General features: G+C 41.1%; 1 protein-coding gene across 9 annotated transcripts in view; it reads left to right on the top strand.

Moving 5' to 3' along the window:
- The window catches only part of MCTP1 (multiple C2 and transmembrane domain containing 1), a 441,025-nt gene that overhangs the window by 235,669 nt on the left and 182,081 nt on the right, over nt 1-23,275 (top strand). For all 9 annotated transcript variants that reach the window (XR_007356791.2, XM_048850946.2, XM_048850943.2 and 6 more), the window contains 2 exons: nt 6,672-6,842; nt 19,976-20,106. Coding sequence is in view for 8 of the 9 variants with exons in the window: in XM_048850946.2 (XP_048706903.2) it covers nt 6,672-6,842; nt 19,976-20,106 (302 nt within the window). In the remaining variant the exon portion in view is untranslated. The remainder of the gene's footprint in view (nt 1-6,671; nt 6,843-19,975; nt 20,107-23,275) is intronic.

The following is a 23,275-nucleotide window of genomic DNA, read 5'->3' as shown; positions in this document are numbered from 1 at the left end:
AAATAACGAAACAACTCGTGTGTTTTTATAACCTTTTAACTTGTCTCAAATCCATCCAAACATTTCCAGTTTTTTATGTAACTGGCAACCATGACAATGTTTTCCCTAACACTGGTAACCTATCAGGTATGGTAAATTTTCTTTTGTACACACCAGGGCCTAAAGATAAAAGTTCATGCGCTAAGCTGAAAGATATGTGAGGGTCTCTGTGTCCCAATATCACCTAAAATCAAATTAGAAAAAAATAGTTAAATTGACTGAAATTTGCAAGCATAATGTTTCTATCTCGATAGTTCTAAGGAATTAAATCCTCTAACCACAGGACAGACACAGGATAAGCAAGAGTAGTCAAGTTTTCCTACTGTACCCCCACTCCAACAATGAGCCTCAACTGTTATTTTGAGGGACCAGGTCAGGGAGTAACAAATGGTAGCTGAATAGGCCTATCTCAAAGCCAGTTCAGATGTTGGCTTTTCTGCTAACACTCTCCACCATAGTGTAAGCCAGTTATGGTTGTGTATGCAATGTACACATCTGGCTACTAAGACTTTGACTGAGATCACCAACAACAAACAAAGTTTAAGTTTTACGTATTTTCTGTGCATGTTTCTGTAAAGTTAGTGCACACTTTAAAAAGTTTTTGTTGCTTTTTTTTAGGAACTGATACCACAGAAGTACAGTATGCTTTCTGATTAAGCATATGCTGTGTATAGTATAGGTACTGCTTTTGAGTTGTATTCCTCTTTATTTATGTAACTTTAAAAAAAGTAGGAAAACAGCTCCAAGATTTGAAATTGACTGCAAAATCTGATTTTGAGATTAGCTATTTATCCTCTAAATTCCTTAAAACATATTAGCCATTCAAGGGTGAGTCTTATTTTTTAAAAAAAATGTGGTTTACTTTTCTAGTTTATAAAAAAACTTAACTATTGTGTCATTGCAGAGGGCAATTGTATATTACATACTCAATGGAAAATGCTTAAATCAATATTTTTATCATTTAATCATATTTAAAGTACAGAACTAGGTTTGCGAGTTCCTGGGTTCTGTTCCTGGCGCTCACATAAACTTCCTATGTAAGCTTAAGCAGGCCACTTATCCTCTCTTTTTTCTTTTCCAAATCTGTAAAATGAAGATGATAGGTAATTATCTCACAGTAGTGTGATGAACAATAATTCATTGATGTTTATACAAAACATTGAGCTTCTTAGATGGAAGATGCTATGGAAATATGATTATTAATTTAAGCATTTTCAGCAATTTCCATAATACACAGGGAACTCAGATTGGAGTTCTTCTGAAGTGCTAATGAAATGTTGTTGTGGGGCTGGTGAAACACATTGGTTGGGAGAATCAGAAGTGAGAAAAAGTATAAAAACGATCTTTGGAGAGTAGGACAATTTCTTAAGGACAGGGCAGAGAGTGAGGAAGGGTCTGATGTGGAGATGGGGACAGACTGGAAGCCTGTGTCGCTTTTTCAGTAGATAGATTTACACTTTGTGTTCCTGAGCACCACTCACATAAAGGGCCCCCCTAAACATAAAAGTAGATCGACTCAGTTGGAAAACATCTTTCAGTGGGATGATCTCTGAACCAGGCAGTTTTTCAAGAGATTGCTTTAAGGTTCCAACATCTGAATATAGATTTTTCAGCAATATCATCAAATTGCAAGATATCACTATTCTTTTACTGAGAGACCGACTAAAAAGCAGTAATGAATGCACTATCTTTAGTGGCCTTCTGTGCTATTTTATGCATTTTACCAATTCCCTTTCTATCAAAGTAAGTGATAAATGTGCTTTTGGGGTAAAATCCTTTCTCACTGACTTCAGTGGGGCCAGGATACCTGAGCAATACATAAAACTTTTGAATTTACTGATGTTCTGGAAAAAATGTGGACCACAAGATAGTGCTCCACCTTTTCCTACAAGAAGTTCTCTCTTGGTGTTAAAGTCAGTACCCTCATGGGACATATATCTTCTTGTATCAAACTTTTGTACTCCAGGGGAGTAGTCCCTCATCACTCAGCTTCAAATATTCAAATTCCTTAAACTGCAGAATAGGTGAATCCACCCAGGAAACTCAGTGCTATACCACAGGCATTCACAGGCCCACTAATCATTTACACCCATTGAGGATCTAGTCCAGGCTATGTACGATGTCACTTTATTTTCTTACTATTATGCTAGATGTCCCAGCAGCAGTTATGTCCACACACAGTCTCAGAGCTGGGAGCAATCTAGCTGGAAACTTACTGCTGCATTTTTCATGGCATTGCTGACACAGAGGAGTCAATTTATAAGGGAATTTTCCATTTCACAATATTTTATTCTTGCCATTTTGTCCTTAAACAGGATTCAAGAAGTCAAAACTGATTTTTCTCTACTTTCATCTTTGACAGAGGTCAAAAGGTCATTTCTACCAGATATAAAATTGAGTGAATTCAATTTACAAAATCAGGGATTTAATCCCACTTTAGGGACCCAAAGCCCAGTCCTAGATGGATGGCCACATTCTTAGTAGAGAAGGCCAGCATTTCCAGGAAAGATAGTATGCAAAGTGGCAACATGGGGCAACATCCAAACATGAAAGCTGACCATACAAGCTGCCCTACACAGAATTTTTCAGGAATATGATGCTCCAAGCCATGGTTCCACCTTAATCCTGACAATATAGTCTCTTTTTTTTTTGTCTGTTAGTATTCATTTACTGTTCTCCTCTCTTGTATTTTTACTACTGGCTGCACCAAATAATTTAGTCATTGGGCACACCAACTCAATAGAGAATGGAAAATGTTGACTGATCTGTCGATTTCTCTTCTCTGAGAAAGGCATGTCCAGGGAACTGTCCCTCCTTATTCCTTTGTGTATGAATACGTTTTCTACAGTTGGATTTACAATATTGTAAAGTAAATCCAAATATATCCAATTAGCTTCTCAACTGAGAAGATATCTGACATAAAGCTATTCCGTTTATTCTTGCTGAAGTTCACCAATTTACTAGTCATAGAATGCTTTGAAAACTCTCTGAAAGGGACCTCCAGGCTGGGCCCACATATGACTGTTAAAATATATTTTATTCTTTCTGCCTCTGGCATGACCAGCAGGGGACCCTACCTCACATGCAGGTTACAGACCCAAAATGATTGGACCGGTGTAAGGATAAAGCACGTTCCCATGGAATGTTTTGATTTAATTGAATCAGCATTTCTGATGGAAAACCAACCAATGCTTGCTGTGATCAGTGACATCATTCTGTCTTTCCATAAACAGCTTTATTTTACATCTATACATACCACTTGCACTTTGCACTCTCATGAGTGTCTAATTAACATGCTAAGTGCAATTAAGCACAGTTTGCATGCCAAGAAAAGAATCCAGCTGCTGATGCTTTTTTATGTAAGACTCTTATCATCATCAGTTTGGCAGAGGAATTTTAATGCAAGACAATACCTTATAGCAAAAGCTTGCCAAAATAAGGCCCTGGAAGGGAATATTGTTCATTTAACCTGAAAATTATTTTCATCTCAGTAATGGCCTGCTCTTCTCCCATTGAAATCAACAGCAGAATTCCCATTGACGTCAACTGAAGCAGGATTGGGCCTTAAATCTGGAGGGCATAGTTAAATTTGATACATTAATGACACATTAAAACACATCAGTAAAACCCTCTAAGTGCCTTAATTTAAGGAAAGGTGCAGTAACAGATTATCTTGCACGTTTAGTCAAACATAATGGAAAAAAGTAGTTATTTAACAATTATTAGCTCTTCTCTGTCATGTCATGGTGTACTGGTAAAATTTAGGGGAAAATGTGAAGATAGGAAATTGTCTTCTAAAATAAGGCCTTTGCTCTTAATTAGGTCTGTAGTCAGTATAATTTTTTAGTTCCAGTCTGTAGTTTGAAGTAGCAAACTTTATGGGTTCAAAAAAATCTTCCCTCCTTCACCTTCAGTTGCCAAGGAAAAGTTGTTTTGAGCTCTGGTAGTGGTCCATTAAGAATATTATCTATCATGTTAGTACTACAGTATACAAAGCTGGTATAATAAAAAAGAGACTGAAGTCCATTCTCCATCACTTCAGCTAGAAATATTTTGAATTATAGCAAGTTTTTATTTTAATTAGCAGCATCCCAGTAAAAATATTTTGGCATGCTGCAGTGTGTGTTTGGAAATTACTTTTGATTCAGCAGACCTACAAATTGTGGTAAAATAGTTATGACATTTATTGCCAAAAGAAGGATGAATATTTACGAATGTTGTTCCTAAATATTTATTTTCCTTTCCATTTACAACATTAAATTATGCACTTAATTTCAACTTGCATTACAGCCACAGTTTTTGTCAGAACTTAGTGACAGGATTGTGTATGTTGTCTAAAATATACATTTTAATGTATTATAATTTATAAAAAGTATTTGCGGTAACAATGCAACATTTGCTTTGCCCATCTTATTGATTTTTTTAAAATGTTGCGTGCACTTCCGGAACAAGTCTAAGTTTGTACAAAGTGAAAGGCTGGATGAGGTGATGATTTTATGCCTGATTCAAGATGTTTGTGTGTAGTCACTGATTACTTTTTCCCAATGTTGGCAGCATTGTCAAATGGTTTCCCTTATTAGAATGAAGGCACAGCTTCCAGTGTTGTATGAGGCTTCATGAGCTGAGAATAAAAATGGGAAATAGCACATTATATTTTTAAGATTATGGAAGCAAACAAAAACACTGATTTGTGTGATATTTCTTAATTCAGAAAATGATTAATATGTTGCAATAATAATTTAGTATAATTTGGAAGTGGGAGGGGAATGATAATTTTTAAAAGTACTTTAATCTGTAAAGTATGAGAATTTTCACTTTCATAAAATATCCACATCTAGATGTCAATTTGTCAGCAATAAATGATGTTTACAGAAAAATTACTGGGATGATAGCAGGTAAGAATCAATAGCAGAGCAAAACGCTTGAGAATAGTGGCTACCACACTAATATTTAAAAAGACAACAAGAAATTCAGTAGGGCTTATATTTGTGTTAAATGTGAGTGGAAGAAGAGAGCCTATCTGGTTAATTATCAAAACAGGTAAGTAATATTTCTGTGTAAATGTTAACGTTTTCAGTGTTCACTCTCTGTTTCACAAGTTCAGATGGGTTTAAGTACAAGTGTCCACATGGTTTTGATAATCACTTTAGTCCAGTCCTGGAATTCTTGAATGGAAGAGCACTATTGATGTTACCAAAATGCACAAATATATGTTGAAGTTTAATTCCATTTTCTCTTTGCAGAGATTGAACATGCACTAAACTTAGTCAATAGACTCACTTTGGTGAAAACATACTAACTTTCTGCAATATTTGTAACACGTGTGAAAAGAGCAGTTACATCACTAACTGAAATATTCAAACACAGCTAATTTCTCTCTGACATTTACACTATACTGTTGTATTGTACTGGATAGAAGACAAAGACTATATAATGACTGTCCTTTATTGTTGACCCTAATTCTAGAACTACTTGATGTGGTGATGTGCTTTGTAAATCAGAATGGGAATTATCATTAAGATGGCAGAGAAGTCTTCAGAATTATATAATACTACAAGTAGGCAGGAGGGAATTCTGACAGTGGAAATATTTCCTTTGATGCATGTACACTTTGTGGCATGCTTCTTTTACTGAATCTTGAAATGTCAGGTTAAATTATGGATAGCCAATCATATCAAACTACTGCAAATAAGGACTCTTCGTCTGTGTCAGAATTTCTGAGAGAAAACAAGATATCAAGAACAAATTTGAGAGAACATTTTGTAATCAGGAGCTATGTTTTAAAAAGGATACAAGGATTTTTCCACAACCAGTGAGGCTGTTCTCTAAATTCCCTTTTGGCACATGTGGCTAGTAGATCCACTAGTAGTTGTACTTAAAAGTTTAATTAAGCTTTTAATTTTTTGTTTTGTTTCTAAATATCAAGTAATGGTCAAATTAGGAAGTGACCTACATAGACATCAACAAAGGGATTCTGCTGAGAATATAAAATGCCTCTGTAAGATTGCCCCCCCACCCCGGTGTTTTTGCATAATAGTCAAGTGTTTGTGGGTATAAGAATCATTTTAGGGACTGCAGATTGTTGTCATTTACACAGCCATTCTGAACTTTATTTCCCTCCTCTTCTGTAGTCCTCTTTTTTTCCGCCCCTTCCTGCTTCACATAGTGCTTTGCACTATTTTAATCAAGGTTTCATCTCCCATAATATTTTTGGCATTCCTTTTTCAGTTCACTCCTTCATATAATGCCTCTTCATCAGATCTTAAAATATTTATTTAATTGCAGCATAATTATAGCCGGGGGAGGAGATTATATCCTGGAAAGCAGTGACTCCAAAAAAAGATTTGTGGGTAGTGGTGGATAATCAGTTGAACACAAGTTCCCGATGTGATGCTGTGGCCAAAAGAGCTAACGCAATCCTTTGATGAATAAAGAGGGGGATCTTGAGTAGGGGTAGAGAGGTTATTTTACTTGTGTATTTGGCCCTGTATTTGATTTATAAAAAAACCCCAAAAATCTTCCGATAGTTTGAAAAGTTTGTTTCCCTTATGTTTCAATAAATGCTGGAAGAATAAATTACAAAAGAAATGTTTGCATATTTTAACTGAATCTGTTTTTTCTTTAACCTGAAGTTTCAGCCCCAGAGTTTACGCCTGTCAGACATGCACAGAAAATCTCAGCTCTGGAGAGGAATAGTCAGTATCACTTTGATAGAGGGATGTGAACTGAAGGCCATGGATGCAAATGGATTGAGTGATCCCTATGTGAAGTTCCGGCTGGGCCATCAGAAGTACAAGAGTAAGGTAACTTCTTTTAACTGTGTTCGTACTTAATTTCTGGAATTTTGTTGTATTACTGCTTAGGTTTTACAGCACCTAGAACCTTTGTATAGTTGTCATTTATTATTACTAAAATTGAGGTAAATATGTGGATGAAGAAAATGAAGCATTGGAAAAAGAAGTAATTTTTATTTTATTTTTCAATATGCCAAATACAGCAATATTATGGTAACATGCCCAGGAGTTTACATTTACTCCCCAAACTCTCATCTAGGGATTACGCCAGTGCCGGGCTCTCTTATGGCCCATTGCAGGGGTTGTTGATGCCTGTGAAAGTGATTTCCATCTGCATAGGACTTAAGCACCTGCAGATCAAACCAATCTGGTTTGTGTGTTTGGGTGTACTGTAGGAACTGGTCACCCACTTACGACATCTATCCTTACAGGACACTGACTGCAAGTAACAGCACAGTTTTGGGTTTTTTAATTTATTTTTCCTTTCCTTTTTTATTGTCCTAATTAATTGCTCAGATTTCCAGGCTGCTGTGAGGAAGGATTAAAACTAGGGCTGTTAAGTGATTAAAAATTAATCATTATTAATTGAAGTTTTAATAGCACTATAAAATAATAAAATACCATTTATTTAAATATTTTTGGATGTTTTCTACCTTTTCAAAGATACTGATTTCAATTACAACACAATACAAAGTATACAATGCTTACTTTATATTATTTTTATTACAAATATTTGCCTTGTAAAAAAGATAAACAAAAGAAATATGTAGTATTTCAATTCACCTCATACAAATACTGTAGTGCAATCTCTTCATCATGAAAGTTGAACTTACAAATGTAGAATTATTATCTTTACGTAACTGCACTCAAAAATAAAACAATGTAAAACTTTAGCTCCTACAAGTCCACTCAGTCCTACTTCTTACTCCTCCTTTAGAGGAGCTGTCTTGGCTTATTGAAGAGGTAAGATTTTTTTATCTCAGAAAGTCAGTATTCTGGAGATGGGAGGGGTGTGAGTTGTGCAGGAAAAGGGTGAATTCTTGATGCTGCTCCTATTGGTTTGGATTTTGGGGCTTGCCTGCCTCCTGTCCAAAAAGGAAGACAGTTACATCTTAGAAATCTACATTCAGTGTTTGGAGGAAGCCGGGAGAGGAGCAAGCAATAACTTATGCAGGAGGAAGGTGAGGGAAGGTTGCTTGCTGCTTCTGGAAAAGTGGTTTCTGGTACTGGACTCACCTCCTTCTACTGAGCTAGGTGTGCTCCCTTCAGCTGAGCGAGCCCTTGTTTCCAAGGGTGGATTTTACCTCAGGGATTTGGCATGCAGCAGTGGAGGAGAGGGTGGTGTAGGAAGCTGAGCTCGTCAGGCCCCTGTTTTCTGAGTACCTCCCTGGAGTGATGGGCCAGCCGGGCGCAATGGGGCATAGCGCGGGGGGGGGGGCGCGTTGGACTGTGGCAATGGGGCATGGCGCTGGAGGGATGGGGGGGTCGACCTCCAAAGTGAGGGGCTGGCTGGGGGTATTGGGGCACGGCCCGGGGGGGTGAAAGGCGTTGGTCCGCATAGCGAGGGGCTGGATGAGGTTAATGGAGCAAGGCATGGGGGAGTGGGAAGGCATGGCCATGAGCACTGTATTTTGTTTAGTTGTCAGGATAGTCCATATGAGCTCTGTGTTGCTTCCCCCCGCCCCAAAAAAAAATGTTTCTCTTTATCTTTTCAAACTGTTTTTCTCACAAACTCAGACTGTGGGGGACTAGACAGTTTAGAATTATATAATCCGATATAGCTTAATAGCTACATTGTCATTGTTTGGACCAACAGAGGTCAGAAGACACCACATATTTTTTTGGAAAGAACATTGTGTTGAACATGGTTCCAAAGAAACTAATGAAATAATTTATTTTCAAACATTTCAGATAAAGTAACGTGCAACATATTTTCAGCTTGAAGAGTAAAACAAATTACTTTTCTGTGTTACATGTCTAAAAAGTAATCTTTTAATGCAATGTTTGCTTTGACCAGCCTGGGCAAAACAAAGGGTGACATAAAGACCTAATAGAGCAGCCAAAACCACTTTTTTTTTCCTTTAGAAAACCCCCACGAAGAATATTTTTCCTGGGTTTTTTTGTTTTTTTTTTATCTAGATACTTTTTTCAAGTACCATTTTTCCATACCCTGGGTTTTTTGCTTGAAACAAACAGCCTTCACTTTTGTAGTTCCTAAGTGAATGACGCAATACTGATGGGAAGGGACAATATGATTATGCTGTATAGTTTTATAAACTGCCAATTGTCTTCAATTGTTCCACAGTTCACATATTTCCATATTTTTTCTGACTTAGTGTCTTCATTCTGTAAATACAGTTGGAATGAATGTTCCTTATTTTTACTATGCTAGTGTTTGGGCTTGAACCATAATTACTATATGGATGATGGACTCTTGTCTTATTTTGACCTTTTCACTTCCTGACTCTATGATTAACTTTTAAATTATAAGAAATTTTGAAATTATAATACCTATGCATTGTGTTGTCATGAACTCCTTATTGGATACCATAAAGCTTTTCAGATGTCTGAAGGTCTGTTCATCATAGAATCAGTAGGGTGAAATCAGCTTTCCTGCATCCTCTTGCGTCTCCCACAACTCACCAATCCATCCATTCCCACATAGAAGCTAGAATTAACAAAGTTAATTGCTACCTGTTTTATACAGAGTTGTTGAATATTACTTATTTTTAATTGTTGGCATCTCTAAGCTGACACATTTTTATATGTACAAACCAAAACGCTGAAACCAAATTTTCACCCATACTTTAATGTTAACTTTTGGATATTTAATTCTACTAAAAATGATTAAAGAATGTACTTTTTAGTTCTTTCAAAGGTCTGTAAGACTCCTAGTGATAAATCCAGTGGAATTTGTGGCCTTTGTTGAAGTTAGTAGTTGCCCCATACAGAAGACATTGGGCCAATATCCACTCCTGCTCAGTACAGGAGTTAACCACTACGATTAAGCTATGATGGAGGGGATTGCTTCTTTTTCTCTAGAGAGGGCTCGGTTTATAGATTATATGTTTCTTCTTTGAATAGCATTCCTCTGGGCCCAGTGAACATATGCTTTTGATCTGAGATTTTCAGTAACAGAGCCCATTCAGTTCACACATCCACTTTAGACCTCCTCGTACCTTGGACTGAGGATGTCTAGAGTGGATGTGTGAGCTTCACAGACAGACCGCTCTCCGTTCCTTCTCAACTGCCTGATGACCTGAGACTGAAACTTTATTTTACCTGGTCCCAATTTTTTCCTGGAGTTCACCTTTACTGTAACTTAGTATAGTTTAGTTTAGTCTAGTCTAGTAAGTTATTTGTCATTATTAGTTGCATAAGCGCCCTTTCTATTTCTGTCTGTTTTTTTTCATCTCACACCTTCTTCCCCCTCTTTTTTTGGGTATGTCTACCCTACGAAATTAGGTCAAATTTATAGAAGTTGATTTTATACAGTCGATTGTGTGTGTCCCCACACTAATGCACTAAGCGCATTAAGTCGGTGGAGTGCTTCCACAGTACCGAGGCTAGCGTCGACTTTCAGAGTGTTGCACTGTGGGTAGCTATCCCACAGTTCCTGCAGTCTCCGCCGCCCATTGGAATTCTGGGTTAAGCTCCCAATGCCTGATGGGGCAAAAACATTGTTTCGGGTGGTTTTGGGTACATGTTGTCAGTCGCCCTCCCTCCATGAAAGCAACGGCAGACAATTATTTTGGGCCTTTTTCCCATGCGGCCCCCATACTGCTTTCAGCAGACAGTGCAGTAGGACTGCTAACCGTCGTCATTGTCATCCACTGCTTCCGCTGCCACTCTGCTCTCCTGGTGGTCTCACAGGGCCGCTTCTGCTGCAACTCTGCTCGGCTGCTCTTGTCTCACCATACCATGGCAAGCGTGCAGCCCGCTCAGCTGTTGTGTCCTGACAGCAGATGGTGCAGTAGGACTGCAAAACTGGTCATCCAACCACCGCTTCCCCTGCAACCCTTCTCTCCTGCAGACGCCATACCACGGCAAGCACGGAGCCCTCTCAGATCACCACGGCTGTTATGAGCATTGTAAATGCCTCACACATTATAATGCAGTATATGCAGAACCAGAACCTGCAAAAGCAGGTGAGGAGGCGATGGCAGCGCAGTGACGAGAGTGATGAGGACATGGACACAGACTTCTCTCAAAGAACGGGCCCCGGCAATTTGGACATCCTGGTGGCTCATGCTGTGGAACACCTATTCTGGCCCGGGAAACAAACACAGACTGGTGGGACCGCATATTGTTGCAGGTCTGGGATGACTTCCAGTGGCTGCGAAACTTTTGCATGCGTAAGGACTTTGGAACTCATGGAACTTTGTGACTTGCTTTCCCCTGTCCTGAAGCACCAGAATACCAAGATGAGAGCAGCCCTCACAGTTCACAAGTGAGTGGCAATAGCCCTGTGGAAGCTTGCAATGCCAGACAGCTACCGGTGAGTCGGGAGTCAATTTGGAGTGGGCAAATCTACTGTGGGGGCTGCTGTGATCCAAGTAGCCAACGCAATCACTGAGCTGCTGCTATCAAGGGTAGTGACTCTGGGAAATGTGCAGGTCAGAGTGGATGGCTTTGCTGCAGTGGAATTCCCTAACTGTGGTGGGACAATAGATGGAACTCATATCCCTATCTTGGGACCGGACCACCAAGGCAGCCAGTATATAAACAGAAAGGGGTACTTTTCAATGGTGCTGCAAGCACTGGTGGATCACAAGGGACGTTTCACCAACATCAACGTGGGATGGCAGGGAAAGGTACATGACACTCGCATCTTCAGGAACTCTGGTCTGTATGAACAGCTACAGCAAGGGACTTACTTTCCAAACCAGAAAATAACCATTGGGGATGTTGAAATGCCTATAGTTATCCTTGGGGACCCAGCCTACCCCTTAATGCCATGGCTCATGAAGCCATACACAGGCAGCCTAGACAGTAGTCAAGGAGCTGTTCAACTATACGCTGAGCAAGTGCAGAATGGTGGTAGAATGTGCATTTGGATGTTTAAAAGCACACTGGCGCAGTTTACTGACTTGGTTAGACTTCAGCGAAACCAATATTCCCATTGTTATTACTGCTTGCTGTGTGCTCCACAATATCTGTGAGAGTAAGGGGGAGACATTTATGGTGGGGTGGGAAGTTGAGGCAAATTCCTGGCCGCTGATTACGTGCAGCCAGACACCAGGGCGGTTAGAAGAGCAGAGCAGGGTGCGCTGCGCATCAGAGAAGTTTTGAAAACCAGTTTCATGGCTGACCAGGCTATGGTGTGACAGTTCTGTTTGTTTCTCCTTGATGAAAACCCGCCCCCTTGGTTCACTCTACTTCCCTGTAAGCCAACCGCCTTTCCCTCCCCTCTTCGATCAATGCTTTCAGACGCAATAAAGTCATTGTTGTTTCAAATTCATGCATTCCTTATTAATTCGTCACACAAATAGAAGGATAACTGCCAAGGTAGCCCAGGAGGGGTGCAGGAGGAGGGAAGCACCAGGTGGGGTGGTGGATGAGAGGAGGAGGGAAGGAGAAGGCCACACTGCACTTCAAAACTTATTAAAGGCCAGCCTTCTGTTGCTTGGGCAGTCCTCTGGGGTGGAGTGGTTGGGTGCCCAGAGCTGCCCCCCCACCCCAGCATTCTTGGGCATCTGGGTGAGGAGGCTATGGAACTTGGGGAGGAGGGCTGTTGGTTACACAGGGGCTGGAGTGGCAGTCTGTGCCTTTCCTGCACCTCAACCATATGCCGGAGCATATCAGTTTGATCTTCCAGTAGCCTCCGCATTGCATCCTGCCTCCTTTCATCGTGCTGCTGCCACCTCTCCTGTTGCTCCAGTCATCTATCCTCTTGCGCGTCCCTCCTGTGCTTTCCTGGACTCTGCGATTGTCTGTCTCCATGCATTCTGCTGGGCTCTTTCAATTTTGGTGGACTGCATGAGCTCAGGGAACATTTCATCGCGAGTGCGTTTTTTTCGCCTTCTTATCTGCGCTTGCCCCTGGGACGGAGATGCTAGTCGCAGTGTTGAAACATTTGCAGCTGCGGGAGGAAAAAAAGGAAGATTAAAATTGAAAAAGACACATTGGCCATTTAAAAGGAGGGGCTGATGTTTTTGGGTTAACGTGCAGCACAAACCCAATTAAACCGACCCCACACCCAATTCTCTGGGATGATAGCTTCACCCCTCCCCACACTGCGTGGATAACAGCCGGGGTGATTTCTTTTCAGCCACAGACAAACAGCCCAGCAGGAACGGGCACTTCTGAATGTCCCCTTAATAAAATTCCCCTATTTCAACCAGGTGACCATGAATGATATCACTCTCCTGAGGATAACACAGAGATAAAGAACGGATGTTGCTTGAATGCCAGCAAACACCAGGACCACGGGCTGCCATGCTTTGTTATGCAGTGATTCCAGACTATGTGCTACTGGCCTGCCGTGGTAAAGCGTCCTACCATGGAGGACGCAGTAAGGCTGCCCTTCCCAGAAAACTTTTGTAAAGGCTTTGGGAGTACCTCCAGGACAGCTTCATTGAGATGTCCCTGGAGGATTTCCGCTCCATCCCCAGACACGTTAACAGACTTTTCCAGTAGCTGTACTGGCCACGAATGCATGCCAAGTCTTCAGGGCAAATTAATCATTAAAGATGCTTGCTTTTAAACAGTGTATTGTATTTACAAAGGTACACTGACCAGAGCTGCCTTCTCCGCCTTCAAGGTCTGGGAGCCCAGGTTGGGAGGGTATTGGTTCCTGACTGTTGGGGAGAACGGTTTATCTACTTGCCTGGTGTGTGCTATCTTCACCCTCCCCCTCCTCATCATCTTCCTTGTCCCCAAAATCCTCATCCCTGTTGCGTGAGACTCCCCATCTTGCAGGAGTCCACGTACAGGGGTGGAGCAGTGGTAGAGGCACTCCCTAGAATTGCATGCAGCTCATCATAGAAGCTGCATGTCTGGGGCTCTGACCCTGAGTGGGTGTTTGCCTCTTGGGTTTTTTGGTAGGCTTGCCTAAGCTCCTTAAGTTTCGTGCAGCACTGCTGCGGGTCCCTGTGATAGCCTCTGTCCTTCATGCCCTTGGAGACTTTTTCAAATATTTTGGCATTTCGTCTTTTGGAATGGAGTTCTGATAGCACAGATTTGTCTCCCCATACAGCGATCAGATCCAGTACCTCCCGTTTGGTCCATGCTGGAGCTCTTTTGTGATTCTGGGACTCCATGGTTACCTCTGCTGATGAGCTCGCCACACTGGCCAAACAGGAAATCAAATTCAAAAGTTGTCGGGGCTTTTCCTGTCTACCTGGCCATTACATCCGAGTTGAGAGTGCTGTCCAGAGCAGTCACAATGGAGCACTGTGGGATAGCTCCCGGAGGCCAATACCGTCGAATTGCGTCCACACTAACCCAAATTCGACCCGGTGATGTCGATTTCAGTGCTAATCCCCTTGTTGGGGAGGAGTACAGAAATCGATTTTAAGAGCCCATTAAGTCAACAAAAATGGCTTTGTTGTGTGGATGGGTGCAGGGTTAAATCGATCTAACGCTGCTAACTTTGACCTAAACTCATAGTGTAGACCAGGACTTTGAGGGGCAGCTATCAGGGGTCGTTATCACTTGTTATACCAAGGTCCCCAGGCTTCAAGCACTACCTTTCCGGCAGGGGGTCCACCCCAGTTAGCAAAGGTGGTTTGCTATGCCTGTACTGTTTAGGGGACACCTATGTACTATCCAAGTGTAAGATCTGTACTACTTTTAATAGCAGATCTGGAAATTAAAACAGAGATACTGAATTTTGGCATCTTATGAAAGAGGAAGCCCTGATACCAGCTTCGGACCTGGGTTTGGAGCACCCTCTTGTACATCAGCTTTCAAGTGCACTTAGTACCCCATCAACCTCTGTGTCAAGGTGACAGAGACCTTCGCAGTATAAGGGTGAAGGTTCTGACAAGGCTCCAAGAAAGAGAAGTTCTGAGTCTCCCACCAGAGATCCTTCTTTGAAGAAATCTCAGTCACACCAGAAGACCTAAGGTCCTGGAATAGGTACTATTGAGGCTTCTAGTAGTTCTGGTACCAGGAGCTCATCAAGGCTTTGAGTTCCTCTGACAACCATGGTACCAAGCATGCTTCAGTACCAGTGAAACGTGATCTGAGCAGAAAGCCCAAGAAATCTGCTTCTTAGAAACCAGTACCATCTGCAGACCCCAAGCATTCTGACTCTAGAAGGCTGATAACATCCACCTTCATACCCAAACTGAGATCCCAGTCTGCTACACCAATGCACCAGACAACATCAGAATATTTGGTATTGGCACTGTCTGTTAGACGTGCACCTCCAAAACAATCAGCACCCTCAGATTGAGACAGACAACGGCAAAGCAATCAACAACATTAGTATTGACCCTGGATGTTGTGGAGCCTCACTTAATCTCAGCTCAGATACATTCAGCACCGCAAGAATTCAGATTCTCCAATGGTCTTTTTGTTTCTGAAGAACTGGAGTCCCCATTGCTAATGGGTACCAAGCACTTGTTAGCAGTGTTCCCTCTAATTTTTCCCATGCATGTGAGGAATGAATTCTGTTATGTGCACCAATACGGAGGTGATGTGTAAAACATCACCTCCGTATTGGTGCACATAACAAAATTCATGTAGTTCGGGTGGGGCTGAGGGGTTCGGAGTGTGGGAGGGGGGCTCAGGGCTGGGGTAGAGGGTTGAAGTGCAGGAGGGGTGAGGGCTCCGGTTGGTGATGTGGGCTCTGGGGTGGGGCCAGGGATGAGAGGTTTGGGGTGCAGGCTGCCCGGAGGATATGGCAGGGAGAGAGGACTCCCCCCAGCTCTCTCTCCCCGCAGCAGCACCTAGGCTCAGGAGCCGGGGAGAGAGGCATCTCTCTCCCAGCAGTGGCAGGTCCGTGTCAGGGCTGGGTTGGGGCCAGGAGAGGGGCGCCTCTCCCCAGGTTACACAAGTCCGGGGCAGGTCTGTGTCGGGGCCAGCAGGGAGAGGAGCCTCTCTCTGCTGTGGCAGGTCTGTGTTGGGGCCAGCAGGGAGAGGCGCCTCTCTCAGCCACAGCCCTGAGCCCCTGCATGGAGCTTAATAGGCAGCTATGCAGCTGCACAGGTTAGAGGAAACTTAGCTTGTCAGTATCAAGATCTTCTGGGTCATGGAGATCTTATCTTTCCCTGGTGACTCTGACTTCTCCAATACCTGCTGCACATGGTAGAAATGGTTTTATCTTTAGTTCTACCTCACTGTTGGACTATATTATGAATGATTTCTCTTATGCCCAGATCTCTGTCTAGGTGTCTCCAATATACCATGGAGAGGACATTTCTTGGGCCACCCACCATGAGAGGAAAGGGTATTTTGAGAATACACACTCCTTTAGCCATCAGTTTTCCCATTTCCAACCTGCCTGGGAACAGATTATTTCCAACAAATGGGTTTTGGAGGTTATAACAATGGGTTACTCCAACCATCTTATCTCCAACCCTTTTCAGGGGCCCATCTCACAAACTGTTGTTGAGACAGGAAGTCATCTCTCTCCTACTCGTAGTAGCCATAGAACCAGTTCCAATCCAGCACAAGGGGAAGGGCTTCTATTCCAAGTTATTTTTGGTTCCAAAAAAAGTATGGGAAATGGAGACTAATATTAGATCTTAGGATCCTGTCTGCCTTTGTGAAATCACAGAATTTCAGGATGGTGTGTCTTGCAGCTACAATTCCATCATTAGATTCCAGGGATTGGTTTGCAACCCTCGACCTTCAGCATATTTTCATGTTGCTATTCATGCCTCTCACAAGAGATTTCTCTTTTACAGTCGGACAAGATCACTTCTAATATCAAGTGCTTCCCTTTTGCCTCTCCTCTGCCCCAAGGGTATTCCCAAAGACTACTCATTAATGTCAACTGGCAATCATCTGTTTCCCTTACCCCAATGATTGGCTGCTCAAGGGCTGGTTTTCTTTGCAGTACAGACAATAATGTCCCCGTACTTCAGACTAGGATTTCAACTCAATATTGAAAAGTCCCCTTTGACCTCAGTACAATAAATACACTTCAGAGGGGCTTCTCTGGTTGCTACAACAGCCAGATCTTACCTTCCTGTGGACAGGTTTATGATTTTAACAAGACTCAAATGATCCTCCTGGCAAGAAATTGCACCCAACTGCTGACACCCCAGGTGTCTCTTCTCCTCGATCTTAGAGCTCTCAGAAACACCTGTATCCACTTCCTTCCATTAATCAGGGGAACATCCATCAAGATTGTGACATATAACATGGCCTGAGTGTTCTACATCATTACTCAAGGAGTGGGGCAAGATCCCCATGTCTTTGTGCCAAATCAAGAAAGCTATGGAACTGGTGAATAGCCAATCATATCTTCATCTCAGCCTCCTAGGAGTAAAAAGGATCATGGCCAACAATCTCAACAGGCATTTCTCTCAAGGTTATGAGTGGGAACTGGACTTGTGGGTTCTCAGACACATTTTTATGACCTGGTGGTTCCCAGAAGTAGACCTCTTTCCAACACCACCAACAGGAAGTGCATAAAATTTTGTTCTACGGGAGGACTGGATCCTCAGTCCCTGGGGGATGCCTTCCTTATTGCTTGGATGAAGAGCCTTATATGTGTATATCCTATAACACCATTTGTCTTGACTGTGTTGAATGAGATCAAACAACAAAGCTGGGACCATTTTAGTTGTTCTACCTTGTATGAGACCATTCTGGTACTCTTATATGAATCGTCTCATCTGGCATCGAAACTGCCATCCATTTCTCACCTGTTTTCTTAGGACTTCTGTCACCTCTTCATCAGAACCTGGGAATACTTCATTTTAGAGCTTGTTTACTTAATGGTTTTCAGGGTCTGAGACTTTCTGTTCTGCAGAAGTACAACAGGTACTGTTAAACAGCAGGAAGATATCTACGTGAAACCCGTACCTTCAGAAATGGAAAAGATTTCACCACTTGTGTACCCGATGACACTTTTCACCTGTTCCTCCTTCATTCTACACTGTTCTTGACTATCTGTTGGAACTGATAAAGTCAAGTCCCTACATGATTTCCATCAAGATTCACTTAACAGCTGCAGCTGCTTTTCGTTCCTTTTGTTGAGGGATTCTCTGTGTTTGCTCACCCCACAACAGCAAGATTCATCAAGGAGTTGATGGACCTTTCCCCACAGATTAGAGAGTACACTGCTATATGGGATTTAAATTTGGTCCTTAATTATCTCATGAAAACCCCCTTTGAGCCTATGACAACCTGTTTCCTTCTTCACCTGTCCATGAAAATGGCTTTTTTCATGGCCATCAGCCCTGCCCGAAGAGTTGGGGAAATGGGTGGTTTAATGGAAGACCATCTCTTTTTCAGTATTCTTCAGGGAGAAAATTTTGTTACAACCGCATCCAAAGTTTCTACCAAAGGTATCTTCTGAATTCCACATCAACCAGGTTGTTTATATTCCAGTCTTTTTTCCAAAACCACACCAGACCACAGAGGAAGTTGTCCTCCATACTTTGGATGTCAGAAGGGCATTAGCCATCTATCTGGACAGAACCAAGTCTTTTCGAAAGTCTCCATGTTTTGTTTAATTTACAGACAAATCCAGAGTCTCCACAGTCTCCACTCAGAGACTCTCTAAGTGGATTTCTGGATGTATTATCTCTTGTTACAAGGCTGCCAACATTCAACTTCTCTGTAGGGTGTTAGCCCATTGTACAAGATTCCAGTCTGCTTCCATGGCACTCTTGAGAGAGGCCGTCTGGTCTTCAATATATACTTTCTCCAAACACTATGCCATGGTTCACGATCCAGATCATATGCTGTGCTTGCTAATTCAGTGCTATCTTCAGTGTTGGACTCAACTCCGAAGCTCCCTCCATCTTCCAGTGATACTGCTTGGGAGCCATCTGAAGTGGAGCACTCATAGGAACATGACTTGAAGAAGGAGAGTTTACTCAATCTTGTGCAGTAACTGGATTTTTCAAGATCTGTGTCCCTATGGATGCTCCACTGCCTGCCCTCCTTTCCTATGCTTCAGAGCTGTCTCAAGGAAATTCATGGCAGAGAAGGAACTGAGGGTAGTTTGCCTGTGCCACTCTATGTATCCTGAGTGCGAGGCATAAGTGTGGGCCGAACAAGCACGGCTAATTAAAATCTCTGATCAAAGGTTCATGGGGCACATGCATACTTGAAGTTGAACACCCCTAGGGGGACACATCTTGAAGAACTGCAGTTACTGCACAAGGTGAATAACCTCTTCTTCTCAAAGATAACTAGAGCTGTGGTTCTCAAACTTTTGTACTGGTGACCTCTTTCACGTAGCGAGTCTCTGAGTGCGATCCCCCTTATAAATTAAAAACACTTTAAAATATATTTTAAACACCATTATAAATGCTGGCGGCAAAGCAGGGTTTGGGATGGAGGCTGACAGCTCGCGACCCCTGAAGGGTCCTGACCCCCAGTTTGAGAACCCCTGAACTAGTGTTGCTGTCTACTATTGAAGCTGTCTACTTCAACCTGAATTCAACAATAAAGGAAGACTTCATATTTAAATAAGTATTTGCATCTGGTCCTGTAATTAAGAATAAACAAAAAATTAGCTTGGCAAATTCATTATCCCCACCCCTACAACCCCAAACATTATAATGGCAAGAAGAAGAGGAGGAAATCATGCAAAGCTGGTTAACTGAAGTTGCTGGTTAAGTGCTTTCAATTTCAGTCTATTTGTCATTTTCAGGTGGCCTTCTTTTAAATTTTTTTTTTGGTTTTGTTTTAGAAAGACAACTTTGTCACTTTCCTGTCACTCAAGATGAGGAATCATTACTCTAGAGAAAAATGGTTCAGTTCCCAGGGCAAATTCATTGTTTTACAGACTTTCAGTGGTGATGAACTGTGAGATTCTGGAGGTTGGTACTGTGTCCAACAGGGGAATGGGGTTGTTCAGTAGCCTTATTTTTTTTCCGTTAAAAAAATCATCACTAAAGCCATTAATTGTGTGAATAAGACTTTCTGGGCAGCATCTAAAAATTAATTTCACTATTCAGGAAGAACATGGCTGCACAATGCAATAATGACTTTCTTTACTCTCCTTTCAGATTGTGCCAAAAAATTTAAATCCTCAGTGGAGGGAGCAATTTGACTTTCATCTCTATGAAGAGCGAGGTGGAATTATTGATATTACTGTGTGGGACAAAGATGCTGGTAAAAGAGATGATTTTATTGGCAGGTGTGTGTAATTACAATCTACTAGTACTCTGGAGCTGTGAGCAGATGATTACAATGAGTCTTGTTGTTAAAACTATTTCTTATAACCATTTGTCCTTGTAAAGAAAATACTGAGCTTTTACAAAGTATAAGTACATTTTCCTGCCTTTATGACCATCCTCACTGTAATGCTGACAAAATAATTATTTGCTTGACCAGTAGGTGGCAGATTTTACCTATTCATAGACGTAGATTTTCAAATGTGGACATATGGTATTAAGTATAATCAAGTTGCAGGAGGTTCCATGCGGCAGCGATTTCAGGGTTGGGGTTAGAGGTGAAAGAAATATCATGAATTACAAAATGCTTGTAAGACTAAAACAAATCCTCATTTTTAATCTACAGCTGGGTGAAATGAGAATCTTCTTAAAGCACTGCACATAACCTTTTTTGCAATAAAATATGATCATGGGTGTAATTAATTCTCAAGGGACTCAATCTTTGGGATCTTTCTCAGAGTTCAGGAAATTATATAAATCTGAATCACCAAGCTCAAACTGTTTTACTATGGTAGGTCATGATAAATACAGCCCATTTGTATTAGCTCGTAATAGGAAAAAAGTCTCAAAACTATTAAATGTGTGTAGCTACTGGGAAAATTTAGCCTTATTGGGAAGTTCAAATGTTCAGTTACATCACATGAAGTTACAGCACATTCTGATAAATTGTATTAATCCTATCTCTTCTGGGTAGTTGTCTGTTAGAGTAGAATATTAAAAACGTGTAGATGCTATGACTAGTACATTGATGCTTTGTAATCAGTAGAATTAGTCATTGTTGAAAGTACATATTCATGAATGGAATTCCTATGAACTGAGCTATATATTTTCTATGTCAATGTGTTAATCTTTCCCTCTCTATGCTTGTGTTTGGAGTAGCGCCTTTGTTTACCATACTAGATGATGGGGCAGACTGGTCATAATATTACATTTTACTTTCTCTTGGAGACATCCTTTTATAGAATGTAAAGAATCAGAAAAGATTTAATTTTTTTGGTGTATAAGGGCCTTAATGTCCATCAGCTTTTTTAAAAAAACACATATTCATTGGAATTGTATTTCATACAATGATAACCTATTATCTGGGATTAATATATTTATACGTTTTGTGCTTGTCGTATCTGCAGTGAGTGGATATAATAATAACTTTAGTTTGGCAGAGTAGCTGAATGGGTCAGTCCCATGCAAGTACCTGTTATGCCTCGGAAAATAGCTTCTATTCTGTGTTCATCTACTACAGAGTTTTTTCTCAAAAGACGAGATTTAAAATTCCAACAATTGACTTTGCAGGACTCTTTGTATTCAAGGCAGCTTTTGATTTTTTTTATTATTATTATTAACAAGTAATATTATTACCACAAAAGTATTTTACAGATGAAGATCTAATCCCTGCTGCATAGAGTTTGCAGTCTAAATAAAGTAAAGCATAAAAGTGTAAAAATAAAATAGTTACACAGCAGGAAGAGAGGTCTGTAACCACAGGAACATGAGGTTGTGTAGATAATTATGCACACATCTAAAAGAGTTTTTTGTCTTTAAAAAAAAGCAACTTGTGGGCATCATGAAAATAGTGATTTCTGTTTGTTTCATGAAGACACCTGATGGATAATACCAAGAGAATACCTTTCTCTAAAAAGACTGCTTGTAACCATTGCTATTTTAAAATGGGGAATAATTTGAATGGTTTTGGTGGTCTGCCTCAAGATATGAAAGTGATTCACATTATATAAATACTGAAATAGACAGACAGACCTCTTTCTAGGCATATCTCAGAACCAATAATCTATCCTCATCCTTCTTGACCTATCAGCCACCTTTAACAAGTTGACCAAGGAGAATAGGGGTGGGGGGCAACCTAACTGGCTTCAAGACTGAGCTTGATACGTTTGTGGAGGTATGGTATGATATGATGAGACTGCCAACAATTGCATGTAGCCAATCTGTGACTGCTAGTAGCAAATATCCACTAGATGGGGAGGTCTCTGAGTTCCTACAGAGAATTATTTTCCAGGTATTTGGTTGGTAGGTCTTGCCCACATGCTCAGGGTCTAATTGACTGCAGTATTTGGGGTCAGGAAAAAAATTTTCCCCTGGTCAGATTGGCAGAGACCCTGCGAGTTTTTGCCTTCCGCTGCAGTTTTCGACCTCTGCATAGGTCACTTGCAGGTTTAACCTAGTGTAAATGGTGGATTCTTTGTAACCTGAAGTCTTTCAGCTATGATTTGAGGACTTCACTAACTCAGCCAGAGGTTATGGGTCTATTACAGGAGTGGGTGGGTGAGGTTCTGTGGATTGCAATGTGCAGGAGATCAGCCTAGACGAGCATAATTGTCCCTTCTGGCTTTAAAGTCTTAGACCATTCTGTTACTCCTGAATTTTTGTCTTCCCTTGGCTTCCATGACTCCGTCCTCTCCTGCTTCTCCTTTTACCTCTCTAATCACTTTTTAGTGTGTTCTCTGGAGGGTCCTCTTTGTCCCCTCTCCAATTTTCTGTGGGGTTCCACAAAGCTCCATCTTTGGTCCATGACTGGGGCTCCTAGGCACTATGGTAATACAAATAATAATAATAATTAATAATAAGAGTGACATGAGATCTTGTGCTTCCAGTATCAGAAGAAGTGATATGCTTAGGATCTAGATGGGAAATTGAAAAGTATTCTTCCTGATTAGCTGAGTGATCAGGCATCTTTCCTTTTATCTTAAATAAAATAAATAAGGACCTCTTCCCACCTTGAATATTTTTCAAGCACTAGCAATTCTCTCCTAGAGGTAATTTTTTATATAATGCAAATCTAAGACTCCATCCTGAATGATGGCCATATGTGACTAAAGTTTGGTGAGGAAGAAACCATGTTTTATGATGAAGAGAGAGTTTCCACTAATGGAACAAATTGAGGAGAGAAATAGAGAAAAAAAAAAGTATTCATTATTTAGGGAACAAAGTCTCATCTTTGATCCATAGTGCAGTTTTCTGTTGCACATTTTGCATTCATTCTGCTTGCAGAGCACTCATGAATGTCAGGAGAAATTGAGAGGAATAAATGCAGAATATGCAAAAAAAAAAGTGTTGCTTTGTGGATCTCAGAAAAGATATTTGCCTTTAAACAGTGTATTTTAGTGTCACAAATTCAGC

This window comes from Caretta caretta, chromosome 5 (assembly GCF_965140235.1).
Source record: "Caretta caretta isolate rCarCar2 chromosome 5, rCarCar1.hap1, whole genome shotgun sequence".
NCBI classification, from domain to species: domain Eukaryota; kingdom Metazoa; phylum Chordata; order Testudines; family Cheloniidae; genus Caretta; species Caretta caretta.
This window is presented reverse-complemented; position numbering and strand designations above follow the sequence as displayed.